We start from the raw sequence: 20,289 nt of genomic DNA, 5'->3' as shown, positions 1-20,289 counted from the left end.
TTGTACCTTTGTATAATGCTGCTGTTCGTGATTTCTCTATATTTGTACACTCCTACTTTGGCCTCCAACGGGCGGCCAGTAGTATTTCCAAACAAAAAAATAAAATAAAAAAATCGAAGATACGAAAAGTATATTAGGGAGCAATTTAAGCTTCTAGTCCCCCAAATTGCAGTTGCTCCTCGTTTTACCTTGAAATTCACTCCCCACATCTGCAAATAGTTCCTTCTCTTGTGCGTTATTACGTTACGCCCTTATAGTTGTGCGTACCAACGCTCAGGCTTAGTCGCCATGCAAATAGTCCCTAGGCATCGCATAAACTCCCATGTCTTTAGTTGCAGAAGGAGCTAATAGTTTTGTCAATGCATCTAGTTTAGTTGTCTTAGACTGTGCGATTTCATGAATTTTCCCGCAGCCCTGTACCAAAGGATTCTTTAGAGCATTGTTCATCGACTTAGTTTTGAAAAGAAAGATTATCCAGCATAGAAACACTAACACTGCGAGGCGCCTTTCAACATAAAAGTCAGAAAAGCCGCTGCCGAGCAGGCGAGCTTCACCAACCACAAGTAACGCGGAAACGTGATTCGGAGAATTCCTAAATCACGGATTCGAAAGATTAGGCGAATATTTATAGCACGAAGGATTAGGAACGAACGATTTCCCAAAGTAGGCTCAAAACTTGCTCCAGAGTCCATCGAAAGGACGATAAAAACGGATTTATAATAGATTTATAAAGGCCAAACGAGCGGAATCTACAAGCGCAGATTATCTCGCCGCTCGGAACAAACCGAAGGGAAGGAAAAAAAAAAAAGAAAAAAGTACGCGACGGGGAGGCCTAAAATCATACTATGTATGTAATGGATTAGGAGCGTCATCAAACTCGTCTCGCCGAGTACCCGGATGAGGAGGTTAGTAGACCATAAAAGACTCTGGCCATGAAACGGACGATTTTGGAAGCAGGAGCCGCTTTTTACGGACGCTCTTTTCACTTTAGCATGTGGAGAAAGCGTTGCTTCACGATCCAGTGCTCTTATGGTTGCAAATGAAGCAAAAGGTGCCGTATTGGTAAAGAGGCCGCCATGCAGATAGTGCACCTTTCAGAAATCGTCTTCACCATACTTGCAACAACCGCTGAAGAGTGTAGTTTCACAGCTATACGCGTTGCCGAATGGCAGTAGCGTAGCGAGATAAATATTTCGGGAGGGGTTCTATGGGCGCCTTTACATGGGGGAGGGGGATTTCACAATCGTTTCCCTCTTCCAAATGCACTACCAAAGATACGGTTGAACCCCCAAACCCTCCCTCTGGCTACGCCACTGCACGATCGCAGTGTCCGGCCGTTGGTTGTAGCCCCAAGGCCGTGTCAAAGAGCGGACTGTGGTAGGTGCGCTGCGCTGTCTCCGGTTTTCTCTACGTTTTCCGGCACTCTTTTCTTGCGTATGTCGCCAAAGTTTCTTTTTGAAGACGACCCATACTGAGGGTCCTTTCTCCTCTCCCTATACACTAGGGGCGTGGCCAGGAGTTTTCTTCCCCAGGAGGCCTCCGCGTGGGGGGTAGGGTTGTTCGAGTTTATTACACACTCATTTACAATTTGTTAAACAGGGCATGTAATTTTACGGAACAAATTGCCGAAATAAATTGCCGCAAACGCAACAAGATGTTGACACAAAGCAGAAGAAAAAGATTTGTCTGAGCAACATCAACATGCGCAACTCGGGACTAGTCATTGCCAGTGATGTTCCGATCTACTGAGCACTTACACGTATTCTCATGAGTCGGCCGTCAAGAAATAGCACCACGATTACGGCTGGTCGACTACATTTCGACGGGGGGGGGGGGGGGGAGCACATGGCCTCCTATCGAGGCCCTTGCTACGCCACTGCTCTACAGCTCATCCACAACTCCTTCAAAATTGTAACACTGGTTCGTGCTGCTAACAAGCGATAAAAATTTACTTCCACAAGATCAGCGTCACGTACGCACAGTATAGCTTGTAACAACAACTTGAAGTGTCCGTACGTTAATAATATGTCTTACAGAACTTATTGCGTAAAGTACCTGTATATCCAGTAATGGAGAGGAGTGCCTCGGAACTATTAGAATGTGGCACCTGAATATTTCTTTTTCGCCAGTTACACTAGAGTTCAAAGTATTTATCAAAGAGCATGGTGAAAGCAATTGCTTTGGGTCATCAAGGAACAAATTTACTTTGGCGCAAAAGAAAAGCACATCGCATATCCTTCTCAAAGCAACATTCTTTACAGTAATGAAGAGTGTGTGTGTGTGTGTGTGGGGGGGGGGGATATCTTCGGTAGAAAAAGGGTGCTGTTGGCTGCGTCTGCCGCTTTTTGTTACCTGAGCTGGTCCAACATCCTTCAGTAGTTTTCCCCTTCAAATAGTCAGATTTTCTTACAGTTTGCCGCAGTAAACGAACATCACATGATCCTTTGCTACAAGAAGTTCTATCGTGCTGTTACTACAGCACAGGAGGCCAAAGGGATACCCGGTGACCACGAGCACGTTACTTGACACAATTGGTGCCTATAGACGACAACGAGAAAAGTAAGAATCAAAGGGTAACAATAGGACACCGCAAAACGGAGCCTCCTGCATTGTATGTACCTACAACAATAACAACTACCTGTATGAAGATGGGATGAGGCGTGTTTCACCGCAGAAATTGCGATACCCTACCTGTATGAAGATGGGATGAGGCGTGTTTCACCGCAGAAATTGCGATACCCTACCTGTGTAGATGTGGGTTAATATATGAGTGGGATATCGACGAAGGTGGTGTGGCGCTCACACACACACACACGATAGAATACATAGCAGGTGAGATACTACACGTGCGGGGGCACCGTAACTGTACCTATACGTGCAGCATGATCCAGCTAGAAAATAGATAAATGCATGGACATCAGCAAGAGGAGGAGTAGGAGGAGGGAAACCCGGAGGGCAGAGTACATCGACCAGCCTCCTCCTCTCTGCTGAAACATCGGTGCTTCGTTATGTCGGCACCTTTCCTCCTTTCCTAGCCGGAAAGAACGCACTGCTAGGCAAGGCCACCTCCGTAGGACTTGAACCTGACGTTGCTAAGAAGCCGAGAAGAAGGGTCTCATCACTGCGCATAGCGTTTGCGAATCGATAAGACGAGAAAAGAGACACCGGGCCTTTTCGAGCACGTGGTTTAAGTAGTCTTCAAAAGGAAAGAAAGGGCTATACCATCAACAACAGCAACTTTACTTTAAGGTGATGAATGGGGAGTTTCATCGCCAGAGGTGATAATCTACCCCATTGCTGCCGGTGATGTGGGGAATGAAATAATTAGCCCCTTCACAATAAGGATCAAAGCCCGATTGTGAAAAAAAAAACAACAACAACAACAACAACAACAAAAAATCCGACTAAAAGCAGACACGTTCAAGAAAGGACTTTGAACCTGTTCCGCAAGCAGATCTTCTTGTCACGAAATACACGAAAAAGGGGCACTAAAGTGCAAAACTTTCTCTTTGAAAGGTGATGTTACTTTGACAGCAATAAAGAAAAGGGTTTCATCCGTTGCGTCTTCTTAATTTATGCGCGAATGAGAGAGAGAGAGAGATGCATGATGACGATGATATGGGGATGTCTTCCGCTCATTGAGCAGAATGCTACCCCATTGCTATTGGGGGAAAATGAGAGGATGGTGATGAGGATGATGTTGACGACGCTGGTGGGGTCTTAGAGGGAGTCGATCAGGCCGGTAGTTTCAAGGAATTTGATAAAGGGTCGCAAGACGGACATGTGCTTTCGTTTGTCCTATGGTCCCAAAATGAGTCTGAGGTCAAGGGGTCGGCTGTCAATCCGCGCAAAGTCGTTTGCCAACAAGTGACGCTCCCTCCTGTAAGTGGCACATGCGATGACCACATGATCCGCGGTCGCTGGCACACCACACTCCGGGCTACTGGCACAGCCTATCTTAACGGTAGTAACGGTAGTACGGCGTAAAGGCAACATTCAGCAGTAAGCGATGTAGGAGGGACTTAATGACGCGCGGTAAAGATGACGGGAAGCGGCACGAGAATTTTGGGTTCACCATTCCCAGTATCGTACTGACAGGGACATCCCGACGCCATTGTTCGACGGATAAGGAGACAGCCCAGTCACGAAGAAGGGACCGTCTATCCCCCCTGGGAGTACAATCGGGACGCACCTGCGCTGGTGATGAGCGGCCGCTGCCGCAGCGTCGGCAACGTGGTTGCCAGAGATTCCGCAATCACCCGGAATCCATCGAAAAGCGATGGTGTGATCGTGGGCAGTTATGGACTTCAGTAGGCGTAGAACATTTATTACAAGTGTGGCCAGTGAGCCGCGGAGACCTACGGTTTTCAGGCATCGAAGAGCTGACTTGGAGTCCGTACAAACTACCCATCGCCGTGGGCCGCAGTTGGCCGCATATTGGAAAAACAAAAGGATTCTGTACAGCTCGGCTGAGGTCGAAGAAGTGCGATGGGACAACCGACAGCCCCGGGTGAGCGGTATCGAGGGCCGCAATTTACGTACCGCAATTTACGCAATTTACGTAGTTAGTAACGCAGTATCAAAGTAACGCAGAAATTTTTGCCCTTTCGCGCCCCTTTAACCGTGTATTCACACCAGCGACATCCTCACCGGAAGATGCTAGTGGAAGAAAAAGCAAAAACTGCTCAAGGAGCCGAAGTTCCGCCCCGTGTTATGTTGATCATTCACACGGAGCCGGAACATCGAGACTGGCGTATTGCGCACTTAGCAGACAACACTTAGCAGATGACAGAGTCAGCGTCTTTTTATGTCGTCTGGTACGGAATAACTTGAGTTATGTCGCATGATATTCCCCACGGTTAGCAGTGCACGTGAAGACACGACGTTGTGCGCTCGCGTTCACGTGAGAGCAGAAAGCTATGACGCTTTTCGCATCTTCCGCTGGAGTAATGTCCCTCGTGTGAATACACGGTAATAGTCACAAAGAGGCGTACGTCTCGCTATCTCATCCAAGGAGTGATATTGGTGTTACTCTCTGCGTTGCTTTGCTTTCAGGATGTTATGTGGCAAACTTCTGTTTCTATGCTGCACACTGTAACCCGAATCACGTGACGGCTTTTTTGGTGTTGACACCTGCTACGAAATGGCAGTGGAGATGTTGTCATCTTGCAGCTTTCACAGTCGTCGTCAAATCTCCCATTATTAAAAAGGCTGGCTTCTGATAGTTTTCACTTCACGAAAGTGGACTTCACAATTACAGCGCAGGCTTATCTGCCCGCCGGGAGATTTCGAAAGCGCTACCCCGGAAGTTCGTACCACCTTTACTTATCCGCAGAAAAAATTATAAAATACAACAGAAATAGGGAGGGAGAGGGAAAAAGGAGAGTTATATTTACGCTCCCCATATTTCGCACCACGACTGCCGCTATCGTTTCGGTCCAGGCGAGGGTGATAAAAGACGGACATAACAAGAATAAGTATATGAGTCTCACCTGCAGGCTTTGAGTGAAGCAAAAAGGTGAGTCCCTTTACGACCAAGTTGTTGGCCAGCAGCACGTTTCGGTGCTCATATAAAAGAGCAAAATATTCCTCTGGGGGGCAGCATCACCTCCGAGCTTCGACGAGGAAGCAGTCAAAGGCTGCTCCGCATATATCGAGCGCCTCGCCTCGCTTCTACGTCATATCAAATACTTTCTATATGTAACGGGAGTACTCGTAAACAGTTAAGGAGGGATGTCGTATCATATCAACATCTTACGCAAAAGTTACCTCAAGTGAAACTTTTTTTCCCGATCCCATAATCCAGAGTCGTCTTCGACTCTTCGACGTAAGCTGGAGTAATTACTTTTAAAATGGAATAGCTATGCAACGAAAAACAAACAATGCTGGAATCTCAGTTCTTGAGCGATTCTTTTGATCAACTTGGACGCCCGACAATGAACTATAGAAAGCCTACTTTCGTTTTTTTTTTTAAGCGATAGCCTTACAGGGTATCGTGTAGGTCCGTCCGTAGCTTTATAAGGCCACGTGACACAACCACGTGATTGTCAGACTGTGTTTGCTCATATGAAGTTACCGCGCTTGGCGCAATACCCAGAGGTGCACTCTGTTTTTTTTTTTTTTCTTCTACGCGGGATTTTGTGTAAGCCCCATATGACCTGTGACGGCAATGTCCGCGGAGAGCACTCCGACGTTCTGGGAACCGAATAAAGTTATAACTGACCTTTCCGAGGCCGGTGTCCTTTCGGCCGATGCCCCTCAGAAGAGTCGGGGGAGCAGGTGGGGGACTGTCTCGGATGATGTCGGAGAAGTGGGTCACCAACTGACTGTCCGACTCGGTTGTGCTTCCCATTCCACCAGCAGGGGTGTGACGGCGCTTCTTCTTGGACGACAGGTTCAACCGCTGAGCAGCCCTGAATAAAAATAGGAGAAAACACCGAAGCATCAGTAAAAGCAGCAGAATCTCACCGTTACAGGAGTTACGAAGTATGTCGTAAACGGGTACATATTTAAAGCACGCATATCGAACGTTGTGAATGCATCGTGTTGTGGGTTGATGGACGTTACTTTTTTTTTTCTGGGGTCGGGGGTGGGGGGACGTACTCCCTGGCAAAGATTAAATCCAGGCATGCTGGTTGCAAGCTCTGAAAGCACAGTATGCAGCTTCATTCGGATGCTTGAGAGCATGGACGTATTCTACGTCCTACTCTGGTCTGGTTTCACAGCTTGCGCAGCTAGCTTGCTCACCCGCTTACTCGTACATTTTCGCACTTCGTATTTATATTGCAGATTAGCGGACATACTGCAAGGAAGCTAAAGGAGGACGTGGATAAATTTCAGCTTTTTTTTTTTTCAATCACCGTGAAGGAGATGCATAATACAAAAGACATGTTTAGAGTCCAAATTTTTGTCAGCGACGCGCAAAATGTTGAGAAGTCATAGTTTTGGAAAATCCAGTCCAGCTCAGTAATGTGAAAAAAGTAAAAATAACGCCACCTATCGAAACTCTCTCTCCCAGTTACGTTGTCGACGGCGTATTAGGCTATTAGATCATATTAGATTAGACAAAAAAGAAACAAGAAAAGAAACACGAAGGTGCTAATCCGGAAGTAGTGTACACTGACTTTTCCAATGCTCGTAGTCCGCGGGAAAATGAACCTCAAAAGCAAATAGCAGAACCTGGGTATTCCGCAGACACGATTTTTTTTAAAGAATTGTGTCTAGAAAGCAGACGCAATGAACCCATCAACCACAGAGTGTATGTTACAATTCGAAATTACAAAACAGCAGCAGAATAGCTGACACACTCGTGCCTCAAGTGCTACGTAACTAATGAGGCAAGCGTATGTACCTGCAGGCGCGGAGGTGCAGTATTCGGAGGTCCTGACATCATCCCCCTCAATTACTCAATTACTCATATAGTGCTTCGCTTGATCTTAGGTATAGAGTATGTGGCATGCTGTACAAGGCCGGATCCCCCTCTCCCTCAGAAAAATCGTGGATCCGACCACGTGTATCTGGGTACATACGGGGCACGTGCGGAGCTGAGTTATCTGATCTGAGTTGATACCTAACGTCGTATCAGTACGGAAATTTGGGTCTGACGTTCTCGTATGAGAGAGCGTTTTGTGCCCCATGTTCGAGCTGGTTCTTGTAAATAGGTTTTATCAGTTTACAGACATCTTTTAATCTCCGTATGTAAATAATACAGTAGGGAGTTTTAGTACATCGGAAGAACTCTACGAAAACGAAGTTATAAGGAAGTTATCAAATCCAAGCTTAGCACTGTGACGTCACCCGCTTCCAAGAAACAGAGCGATTGGCTTATCATGTTTTCGGGACCGTTACCGTAACATCTTCCGATGTAATAAATCTCGTCAGCAGTTTCCCTCATAACTCCTCGCACCACAATTTCCGAAGTACTATCATGCAAACGAAAAACCAAGTAGAGGGAAAGAATGCTTTACGAAAGACAGCAGCGCCACTTGGGACAGCGCCTGACGGCGCGCTTCCTTTCTGCATTGTTGTATTGCAGGCAAAGCACGCTTTACAGGAACCTGCTCATACTTGAAGTACACTCTTAATAAATGAACTTCACCGCATAGCACGCTCCTAGCCAAACATCACTTCGAATGATATCGTTATCTGCCCTGATTTGTTGAAAACGGGAGCCGTACGCCTTTTTGTGACTTTTTGTGACATAACTGTCACAAAAAAGGCGTACGCCTCCCATTTTCAACAAATCAGGGCGGATAACGATATCATTCGAGGTGATGGTTGGCTAGGAGCGTGCTATGCGGTGAAGTTCATTTTTAAGAGTGTAGGTGACGTACCACAGAGAGATGGGCAGTTTCTTACGTTCGAATTGAAGCTCTGAATTGAAAATGCTAATTGAAACTACCGGACCAATGCAGTTGAACACTCAATTTAGTTTGCCTCCTAAGGAACAAAGTGGCGGGTGCAATCGACGCATTTCTTCAAGATACGCAAAAGAGAGACGTTTCCCGTTCGCATTCGAGTGTAGTTCGCAAAATGCAGCTATACTTTGCCTATCTGCACGTTGTCCGCCATCCGGAACAATTTAGGAAACAGTTACCGAACTGTTTCCAAAATTACTCAGTAGACGCAGCATATCTCTAAAAGTAACTCACGCAACATTAGTCCAACGCATTTTGTCGTAATGGAAGACGGAGTAATTGTACAACCACTTCTCTCGCTATCTCCTCTTTTTTTTTTTCGCGCTTTGTCTAATCGCGTACTGCTTTTCTTTTCATTTCCGCTTCTTATTCTGGAAACAGAGAACTTTCAATAGACATCACAGGGCTTCTCTTTTTCTCCGATATCCGCCTCTACAAAACACGGAAAACTTGAAATCTGAGGCGCGTAGTCTCCCGTGCACGTCACTCTACCCCGACTTCTCCCGGGGATATAAAAAAACGGTCATCTTTCATTTTGGACCGCTGTTATAGGAAAAGAAAGAGACTAAAATTTCGGTGGTTCCATGTCGTACTCCATGTAGCTTAATAATAGGGGGCAATTAATTAAGTGAGGTCGCATATTAAAAGTTATAACGGAAGAATGACAGATCATCCCTCCTGCTTTAGATCTCTTTCCCTCTCAATATAGCGGCCCTTTATTAAGGCCACTGTCGCTGCTGCTGTACGAGCGGTTGTGAACTCTTATGATGTATTATAATGTATAGAGACCTCTTCGGAGGCCACAAAGAAAAAGCGAAAAGAACTCCCCGGAAGACATTGTACAATGTGCGAGACGAAGAGGGAAGTTTCACTTAAAGTATTACGGCCACCATCGCCTGTCATATTTCGCCTTCTTGGATAAGCTACGAAGAACGTACTTAATTTATGTTTCTTAAGATGTTTCTCGCTACATGGATATTGTAAAGAAACTATAAGAGCCGCCAGGTATCCGGAGGTTCCGATACGTTAGTTTAAAAAATCTGAAAACAGCCACTTAAGCTTTTGCAGCTTATACGCAGACAAACCGCTACGCTTGGAAACAGATATACCCCTCTCGCTTCCTGGGGAAAGACTAAGCCTATGATATATCCAACGCTGAATTATTATGAGCGCGTCCACATACGATACGGATACACTTCGATACACTTTGATACGCCATCTTGGATTCACTGAGTACTCTCAACTGTGGCTCCACCTATGGGACATTGGCAGAGACACTAATGCCTATTTGCAGATACAGCACACACTGCAGCGTCTACGCAGACGACACTGCTTTTGTCACTCTGACACACTGTTCAGATCATATAAAACGTGAGGGCTACCACAGCGCATCTTTCTACTGACTTCTTGTTGTTGGAAACAGTGCACAGTAAGTGGCAAAACCACGACAAGCCTGTAGTAGTCATTCTACGCCGCAGTACATACAGTGGCCAAACTTAGAACGAAAGTTTGTTCGATGGAAACGTTTTCGGACAGAGGGTATCGCAGTTGGCATGTGCTATCAGTGTGCCAGGAAATGTACGTATTTTCCTCTCTTCGCTTCGCTCGTAGAAACAACTGACACGACGGCATTCGGGTCCGCAGACGACAAGGCAAGCTCGGTAGTTGACACCTACTAAAGATGGCGCTTCTTCCGGTTGTTGCTGTGGGCCTTCTCCAGCACCGTTTGGGAAAACCTCATGTAAAGGCCTTTCTGCTTACATTTCAGTCTCTAAAATTTTGTTCACTAAGAAACAGAGGGCGATCTTAGTAACAATTCCTGGATTTGCATCACCTATCTTCGGCCAGAAAAAAAAAAAAAAAAAAGAAGTCGCTGATTACAGCCATTCTAGAGAACGAAGTAAAATGCACGGTGGAGGTTTCGAAGAGAACCGTACAAGAAGAGAAAGGAGGTGCGACCGGACGTTAGTGTACCGAGTTTGACTGCGGCTTTCAATGCGTCCGTCAGCGAACCGGCACAAGCCTCTTCGGAAGCGACGGACGCATAGGTTCGCCGAGTTCAATTTTTGGACGAAGCGACGCATGGAATGTGTGTCGCTGTCCCGGTAACCGTAACGTGTACGTTCTTCTCTTTTTGTACTTCTCTTTACCTAGTCAGCTGCTACTGGGTCACGAGCCGTTTATCCGAAAGCATCGTCGCGAAGGGCGGACCTGAACTGGAAGCAAATTAATGCGTCCGTCACACACAGACGCTGACGGACGGACGCGTTCGCAATGGTTCCGAACCCACTTTACATATTATATCTCTCAAGCCACAGGAATGGAACGCACATCGGGCGCTCCACTAGCACATCCGAAACGTAGGTCCCGGATAACATGTGCAGAATTTCCACCGAATTTCGCCTAATCACCCTAACACAATCTCCAATAAAATGCGTTCTAGAACGGCGACTTGGCCGCATGGTCCCTGCTGTCAGCGAAGCGACGAGATATACAACGTAATGCGTCTTCGAAACCTAATGCAATAAAACTTTCGAGGATTTTCCCTCGGAAATATCTCGCGTGCGAAGCATGATTCGCGCAAACGACGAATATGGCGAAAACTCAGTCTGGGAAATAGAGAAAGTATAGGAACGGAACGAAGAGCATCTTATTTCCGTCTCCTGGCTTACTACGATCGAAGCACGGACACCGACAACGCGAAAAGATAAATAAATCAAATAAAATAAATGACAGAATGCGCGAAACAATTTTGCATCGACAGCGAAATGTCGATACCAGTGGGTTCTCTCCTCACCATAAGCTTTGCTGTTGCTATACCTCAACTCTGGACGTATTTACACCAAGACTGTATTTCTACATTCGATTTCTGACCGTAAGGAACTCAGAATAGAATGTTCCATTTTGGCAGGATCGACTTCCGGCGGCTGAAGAGAAAAGAAAGGAAGCTCCATTTTGTGTTCCGGTCTTTTACATTTTTTCTTCTTTTTTGACTTTGTCATTATTATTCTTTCGTGTATCACACAGGGCTGGTTAAGACCAGAAAAGAATGGACTTTCTTTGAGACGGGAAATGGTCGTCAGGATGTAACATTCCCAAAAATAAGGCGGAAGATCGAAGAAGCTAAAGAAAAATGCCAACATTACTCACGTGTATGCGCATGTGAAGTATGCTGTAAGAAACGGCGGGAAGTGAATTAAACGTCAGTCGTTTACACTTCCATGGACAATTTCTTTCGCAGTTAGATGTCATCTCTGTCCTTATCGGTCTTAGCGTGCAATTGATGCACCCAAAGAGAAACATCTAGTACATTGTAATGATGAGGCTTCTGGTATAGTGTCACCACACTCTTAAAAACATAACTTCACTGCCTAACTGGGTAGAGTATCGCCTGTGGCGATGAACCTCCCCACTCTCCAAAGCCAAAATAAAGTTGTTGTTGTTCACTGCCTAACGCGCTCCTACACTCCTAAAAATGAACTTCGCCGCATAGCACGCTCCTTGCCAATCATAATCTCGAATGATATCGTTATCTGCCCTGATTTTTGAAAACGGGAGGCGTACGCCTGTTTGTGACATTTATGCTGGTCATAATTGTCACAAAAAAAAAGACGTACGTCTCCCGTTTACAACAAATCGGGGCAGCTAAGGATGTCATTCGAGATTATGATTGGCTTGGAGAGTGCTATGAGGTGAAGTTCATTTCTATGAGTGTGCAATGATTGGCCTTCACCGTGCTATGTGGTGAAGTTCTGTTTTTAGACGGGCCTCGCGGAAAGATCACTCTAGCGCACATCTCGTTTACAGTGTGCCTCCGTCCCATCATTATCGGTCATCCTGCCTATGCCTCACTTTGAAATCGTCAACTCTCCTCTCCCCCTCTATTTTTTTTTGCTATAGTTGTGACGATGCCCACTTGAGTGCGGCCAACAACGGCAAGCTACTTCGACCCCCCCCCCCCCTCTCCCTCTGTTTTTAGATTGCAGAGGCAGCAAAGTTCCACTTTTGCGAGTAAGAATTTTGACATCGTCAAAATCGCGACTAAGCGTCTAATACAGTCAATTATTCGGCCACGAGTATATGCACGATCTAGTTGTGACGATCCAGATCGCTATTATCGCCGCATGGAGGACCGAAAAGGAACTCACACATTCAGCAACAATTGGTCAAGTCAAGAAACGTGGGGGTAAAGTAAAACCAAAAGGTAAGCGCCGCTTGGAAACATTCCCTCTTTTCATTGACAGAGGTACGAGGATGAAGGCGAGGAGAAGCCTGCTTTCTTTTGCCTGGAGGGTTCTTTTCTCCCTCGTTAGTTTCCTCATCATCATCCTTATAGCGGCGTAAGTTTTGTCGTATGGCGCATCTACTCTTCACTATTGATCTTAGTTGACGGCACTCGTTAAAGGGTGCATGAAGCCAAGATAATCGGATCGTGCTGAAAGCGAGCTTTTTCGTAAGGGAGGCGGGCTATGAGACCTACTCGGCTGTGCTTTTTGTTCGTTTCCACAGTCCAATTCAAACGTGGAGAGAGCCCATGGTGTTTCGTTCACAGACGATGGGGGGAGGGGGGGATGTCCGTTCTTGTCTTTCTCGCTGGTTTTCCGTTGTGGAGCGAGGATTGCCACCACACATAGTTGCGTTTTTTCCTTCTTTTGTTTCTTGAGGGGGGAGGAGTGCATGTGGATTACCAGAGTTGTCAGAACAAGAGGGTCTCTTCATCTTACCACAACGCAGGCAGTTTATGTTGAAGGCGTAACGTAACAGCCCACTCATTAGACTGTGGGTCACATAAATAAGAAGTTACATAAGTAAGAGGTCACATAAATAAGAGGTTACATAAATAATAAGTTATGTAATCGTTACCGATTATGTAACCTCTACAGCAGGAGTTATCCGAGAGGTAACGTGAGAAGTCACCGTTTGACGAGTGTACATTTTACTTTTAGAAGTAAAAACGCATATACATTTTTGTTGTATTGTTGACTTTATGAGATGAGCCATAGAAGATTGTGTACTCATCTTCCTAAACTTTCCCTAGCCGTTTAACCGTTAACCATTAATCGGATCTTGCTTATTTCTATTCCTGAGTCAACAACTGAGACAAGTTCTAAAACATTGCCATATTGCCATCGCACTTCTATAAGAAGTGACCGTTTCAAGAGCGTAGGCAAACCCGCATTGAAAGGAGGCTTCGCAGGCGGTATATAGGGCACAGGAAATGCTGTTAAGGCGGTGTGTGACGAATAACGAAGCATACACTCTTAAAAATGAACTTCACCGCATAGTACGCGCCTAGCCAAACATCATCTCGAATGATATCGCTATGTGCCCTGATTTGTTCAAAACGGTAGGCGTACGCCTTTTTTGTGACACTTACGCTGTTCATAATGGCACAAAAATGGCGTACGCCTCCCGTTTTCAACAAATCAGGGCAGCTGACTATATCATTCGAGATGATGGTTGGCTAGGAGCGTGCTATGCGGTGAAGTTCATTTTTAAGAGTGTATATTAAAAAAATAATAATAATCTACGAATTTTTAGCGTGCACTACGTCCTCCAACGCGTGGTATGGCTAAAAAAAAATCTTACCAATTTTTGTTTCATTTCCCGTACTTGATCTCGGGAAGCACTGTACAAAGGTCCTGTACGCACCAATGAGCTGAAGTGCGACGGTAGCATGTCGGCTTTGTAGGTGTGGTGGTGCTTCTGAAAGTACTCGCAAGACTACCCGCATGTCGGAAGTTCCATTCCTGCTGTCACGCTTGCGCTTTTGAATGTCTTGTCAAGGTGATGCGTGCATTTAGACCACAATGATCGTCTACGATCTAGATCACGCGCCATTACGTTAGAAAAACGTTCAGTAATAAGTGTGTAATACTGCAAAGTCCGCTATGCAGGGTGGTACGGCAGACATTACAACTTTTGCTCTACGAAAAAGTGAATGTTTTTATCCAACTCGATTACGCGCCGCCTTCCATGCATGCTGCTTTCGTGCAATATCCTCTCTGGGGAGAACGAGAAGGTGACATAACGGAACAAAAATAAACAATACCGAACACACACACACACACAAAAACGCGTTAAAAACTTCAAGCACACGAGGCGCACCTCGGTAGAAAAGCGAAATAAATAAAAGCAAAATGCTCCAGATGGATCCACCATCTCTACGCGCATCCTGATTGGCCGTTCTTGCACCCAGCGCCCCCCTACGGCGAGATAGATTCTCCGAGAGTGCATCCAATCTGCGAAGAAATCGAGGCGAAAATGCGGTTGTGTTTCTTTCTTGAACCCCCTGTTTTTATCTGCCTAGGTGGTTTCGCCACACTAAGCCTATTTTGCTTCGTTTTTCCCTTTCCCCCACTCTCACCGAGATTTCACTCCCTAATGCCTGGAGTGTTTTGTATGCAGACACGTTTCCGAAAGCACAGAGCAGTTGGAAATGACTGGCGAATACAAAGAGGCCAAACGGCTTTAAAAGTTGGAAAAGGGCCATTTTGGCAAAGGTGCGCCAAGTCAGTTTGTTCACGTAACAGGATGTTCGCATTCCGGATCCAGATCTACTGGCCCTACGTGAGACTTCGCAGGAAACAGCAAGATGGGAATTTTCTTCTTCGGGCTTTCAGGGCTTCTTTTGAATCGGAATGGTACGACTAAGACAACTGAAGCAGGCGCATGCTTATGCTAACCACGAAAGCGTTTCTGCCAACAGCGAAAGCTACTAAAGTCAGGCCCAGTCAGTTGCGTCCCAAAAGACTCGCTTCGCCTCAGAATTCCCCCGGCCTTTTCCTTGTTTTTGCTCCCGATAAAAACAAAAATGAATGCAGATGTGTTTTTATACGTATTCGCAAATGTGCGGGGTGTTCACTTTGCGTAAACAACACGCAGGAGACTGCATAATGTACACTTAATGCTATGTATTATGTATGACGCGTATTGCATAATAATCCGTATGCAAGATATGACGTATCTGTCTGCACGATACTGTGGTTGCCAGTCATTTTTTTTTTTTTTTTAGTGAGCGATAAGGTCAGATATGTGATGACACTTCGCTCTTCTCAAAGTATCCCGGAAAGGCGTGCGCCATTTTTACTTATTCAGGGGACATAACGACATCATTCCTTTTTTTTTAATGCCGTGTTAGCGCCGCGGAGCAACTGTGTCTATGGGCGGCGTACAGACGTGGACAGATGGACAGAGGACAGCAGGAAGCAGTGGGGGACAGGGGGAGGGTTAGTATGCGTCCTGGGCCGACTTCAGGGGGAACTGTGCCGACACCTCATTCCTTGAATGATGATTTCAACCATTCGTCTTTTTCGGGGCTAAATGCATGGGTATAAATAAATGTCACATAATGGCGGCAGCATTTCACGCTTTGTGCTCATAGTCCTATATGTACGTAACCCGTGTGCGCGAATGAAAGCACCTTGAATTTGAATTAAACTGTGATATGTCGAGTGTGATGGGTACACAAACTCTTAAAAATGAGGGATGGGGGAGTAATGGCAGGACCGGCTTAAAAATGAACTTCACCACATAGCACGCTCCTAGCCAACCATAATCCCTGGTGACATCGTTCTTTCCCTTGAATTGCTGAAAACGGGGGGGGGGGGGGCCGTACGCCATTTTTGTGGCATTGCGGCATTCACATAGGTGCCACAAAAATGGCGTACGCCCCCGTTTTCATCAAATCAAGGGAGAGAACGTTGTCAAGAGAGAGGAGGGCGTACGCCTTTTTGTGACAATTATCCAAATTGACACAGAGGCGTACGCCCCCTCTCTGTCCTCGAATCAGGAGGGACAACCCTATCATTGGCGGCAATGGTTGGCGCAGAGCGTGCTATGCGGTGAAGCTCCTTTTTTAGAGCGTGATGAGGAGTAAATTTCAGGGGACGGTTACTAAAACGGTGAGTTATTGCAACCTAGGGGACTAGAAGCTGTAATTACTCCCTCATTTACTCCATCGCCACCGCCAACCGCTGTCCATGTAGTGTACAGGGTGTTTCACGAAAAATGAGCCAAAGTAAAAAAACAGCTAAAGAAAAAACAGGTTCATCGCACACCAAAATGACAGACTGCATAGTGTTACCAGTGGCGTGAGGATACTTAGACTATTTTTTGTTTTGTAATTAATTAAATATCTAAGTGAAATTAATTAGTCAGCTTTTTAATTCAGCGAGTGTTGTTGTAGATTGAATTTGTACCACTTACTGAACTCGCCAATTTTTTCTCCACCCCTCATGTAATGCCCCTGGGCCCTTGAGGTACAAGAATAAAAATTATAAGGATTATAATGTCTGCGTCAGGTCCCGCGTCGGTGTTTGCAAACCCGAAAGTTAGTCTATGGAGCCGGGAAAAAAAGGATCCGTTAGAGGTACAAAGTTGGAATTAACGGGTTTTGTGTCGTTGTATCGCCCGCTACATCTTTCTCATTCATTTTGGCTCTAATTCTTATTATTAAAAAGAGTGACTCATTAGTTAATTAATTAATTACAAAAGAAAAATTGTTACAGTATCCTCACACTACTGGTAACACTATGCAGTCCGTCTTTTTGGTGTGCGATGAACCATTCTTGGCTAATTTTTCGTGAAACACTCTGTATAGGAGGCTACGGCATACCATCACCTATTCTTTTTCTTTCTTCTTTTGTGCCATGCCTTCCCTTATCACCCCCGAAAACTGTAAATAAACGGTGAGAAAAACGAAGCTTATCTTTGTCCTTATTGCATGTATCGCTACATCACAAGACTTTTCAGATTGTATACGCACAGTTTCACCGCACATATTTTATCCACCGAATCAGTTTTGAACCGGTTAACCTTCCGCGAACCGGTTTGAACCGATGCATGTGTTGCACTGGGGTTGAATCGGAGCCGAACCTCTATGTGTGAAGCCGAACCTGAACCGAACCGATAAAATTTTCGGTTGTGGACACTCTGACTTGTAGATTGGAAAAATGTAAAAAGAAAAAAAGAAAAGGAAAATGAAAAGAAAGAAAGAAGAATAAGAAGAAGGAAAACACACCGGGCACGTTAAACGCATGTGCCGGAGCGCCGCCGCTGTAAATGCGCGGAGAATTTGCATCTCGAAATGCATCGGAATAAAAGAAAAAGAAAAAAAAAGTGCGAGAAAGTCACGGAATAAATACGAAGCGAGGGTGCCGACGATGCGCGCATACCGCAGCTATGCGGTAGGCCATTCCTGCGGCGTAGCGTATTCGCGCTTTTTTCTTTCTTTTTTTTTTTTTTTGTTTGACAGCGGCACTGAAGTTGAGTGCTATCGAAATTGACTGTGCTCCGTCGGCAGCTCGAAGCGCGAGAAGCAGCAAACAAACGGCACCGCTGTCCGTTTGGCGCGGAACGCACGCGCGTTCGGCGAGAGACAGCTTTTGAAAAATTGGCCGTCGCTCAGTTCACGCTTCCCAGGAAACTCTCTCTTTTGCTGGCCGCTGGTGAGTTGGTGGTTTGACGATGTCCGCGCTTCGCTCTGTCGAAGCGTCATTTGTCACCCGAGCCTCAAAAGGAAAGACCCCGAGTGAGAGGCGGCCTCGTCCCAAGATCGTTTTTAAGGGCTTTCAAAGAGAAGACATATTGGCTACCACGGCCCCATCAAAAAATTTCGATAATAAGAAAAAATATCATATCGGCCGGTTTCTGTCTCGCCCGCCCGCAGACGCGCCAGTATTGGATGGATCTGGGCTCGCGCAATACACGTGGGTCGATGAACAGGACGACCGATGATGATTATAGTACTTTGCAGAAATATTGAGAAAATTTGTCAAAACTGGTTTCAATGTGAAAAAACTTCACTCTCAAAACAGAACTTCACCGTATAGCACTCTCCTAGACCTCCATCGTGTTGAATGGCATCGGTCTCTTCCCTGATTTTTTGAAAACGGGAGACGTAGGCCCTTTCGTGACACTTACGCAGTTGCTCTGCGGTCGTGGGAGGACATTTCTTACTATTCATCATAGCAGAGCATATCCAACGATAGGAACCCTTCCGATTACCTTGTGGGGAGTGAATCGTGACGAAAAGGACGTCGAGAATAATGATTGGAAAGGCCCCGGTGATACGAGCTTGTTATACCCCTGTCACACGGGCATTTTCGATCCTGCTCGACCGAACCTGCTTGAACCCAATGCAGATCGGATGGTGCTACACGGCCGCTTCCAAGCAGGATCGAACTTTGATCCTGCTTGACTCAAGACAGTTCCCATAACAGGATTGAGAATTTCAAGACGGCTCGACGGCCGCCATTTGCATCCCCGACCCCGGTGAACTGTCATAACTTAAGACGGACATGCGCGCGAAGCTACAAATGATGCTTACATCGGTATACGATAAAACCACTAATATCGCTGTTATATAGGAAACGCGAAATTAATGAGTTCCGTTTATTCATTTGCCTATATTCTCGACACCGTCAACGATTCAATGCGCATTGAAAGTGGCCGTGTAGCAGCGTCAAAACTCGAGCGTGCTCGGGAAGTTCGATGCAGGTCGGATTCGAGAAGGATCGAAATGCCCGTGTGACAGGGGTATTATTGTTCGATTGTATCAGCAGAACTCACATTACTAGATTAACTATCCTAGTAACGACTGCTACAGCCTCTCGGACAAGTCAACGTACTTGGTGACAACCCCATGCAAAGAGTCAGTGGTTATGTTTAGTGTTTCTCGTGTTATGTTTTATGTTTTTTTTATGTTTTATGTCGATTACATTTTTTGAAATCCGGCAAGACAAAAGTGCTCATTCTTGAGAAACCTGGGAAAGGTGATTTTCGGTGAAAACTTTTTCAGTCATGTGAGACACAACGAAAATAGGCGAAAAATATAAGTACGGTAATAGTATCTTCAACCGTCTTCTTCAGTCTTCAAACAGTCTTAGCTTTGTTCGTACTGGCTCACCATTGATTCTGTCTTTTGTTTAATTCCAGTGCCCTGGGCATTTTTTTGGGACATTTCAGGGGTAGTCCAAAAATCGCTGAGGTGGGGATTGCAGTCTTCCATTGGGAGCGTTTGTTTGTTTGTTTGTAAGAAAAAAAACAAGGAGAAATTGAACTCGTCTCCCGACTTGTTCTGCTACTCCTAACAAAAATTATCACCCCACCCCACCCCACCCCCAAAAACTACTTCTCCGGTGCTCTACTCGCAAGTTCGCTATTGGGAGCGTTGTTATCTGGCATGTAAGACACTGCCTACATTACATGCTCCAAATGTGGCGTCGTAGCGAACACTGAGCACGTCCTAATAGAATGTAAGCTCTACGAAACGGAGAGGCGGCAACTCTGTGCTCAGCTGAGTGGTGCTAGCCGACAGACGTTCAACCTGGCTGCAATTCTTGGCCCATGTCAGAGCCATGTGCAACACCGTCGATGTCTTCTGATGTTCTTGGAGTTCCTCTTGTCTTCCGGTTTGCTCCAGACGCTGTAGGGTCCTCCCCTGCATCTCAATGACCACTGGCGCTTCTTTCATGTGTTTCTTTCTTCACCTTCTTTTTGTGTGACGTAGTGCTGCGCAGCCAGTGGAGGAGAGTTCAAGTGTTGTACTTGCACATAACTTCATTTTCATATCTCACATCTCATGTTTCGCGTGTAATGGGGTAGTGTACTGCTCTCCAGCGGTGAATCACCCCCGGCCATAGTCATGATCTATTTGTTGTTGTTGTTGTTGGCATGTAAGACAGTGTTTCCGTCGGTGTAAATGATATTGTAGAAGGATTACCTTTCTACTGCACAGCTGGGTTATTCGAAAAACATAATATTGTACATATTCATCGCACGTACAATTACAGACTGTGCTTGGCTTACAGAGAACCAGTTGCAAACAGCAATCTGGTATTTCTTGAACTTGCTAATTTATTACCAAACG

General features: G+C 45.7%; 1 protein-coding gene across 5 annotated transcripts in view; it reads right to left on the bottom strand.

Annotated features, from left to right (window-relative positions):
• Positions 1-20,289, bottom strand: part of LOC135396642 (uncharacterized) — a 502,925-nt gene that overhangs the window by 90,861 nt on the left and 391,775 nt on the right. For all 5 annotated transcript variants that reach the window (XM_064627722.1, XM_064627723.1, XM_064627724.1 and 2 more), the window contains one exon: positions 6,224-6,413. In XM_064627722.1, the coding sequence (XP_064483792.1) occupies positions 6,224-6,413 (190 nt within the window). The remainder of the gene's footprint in view (positions 1-6,223; positions 6,414-20,289) is intronic.

The sequence above is a fragment of the Ornithodoros turicata genome, chromosome 6 (assembly GCF_037126465.1).
Source record: "Ornithodoros turicata isolate Travis chromosome 6, ASM3712646v1, whole genome shotgun sequence".
NCBI lineage: Eukaryota > Metazoa > Arthropoda > Arachnida > Ixodida > Argasidae > Ornithodoros > Ornithodoros turicata.
Note: the sequence above shows the minus strand (reverse complement) of the source record. Positions and strands in the feature narration are given on the sequence as shown.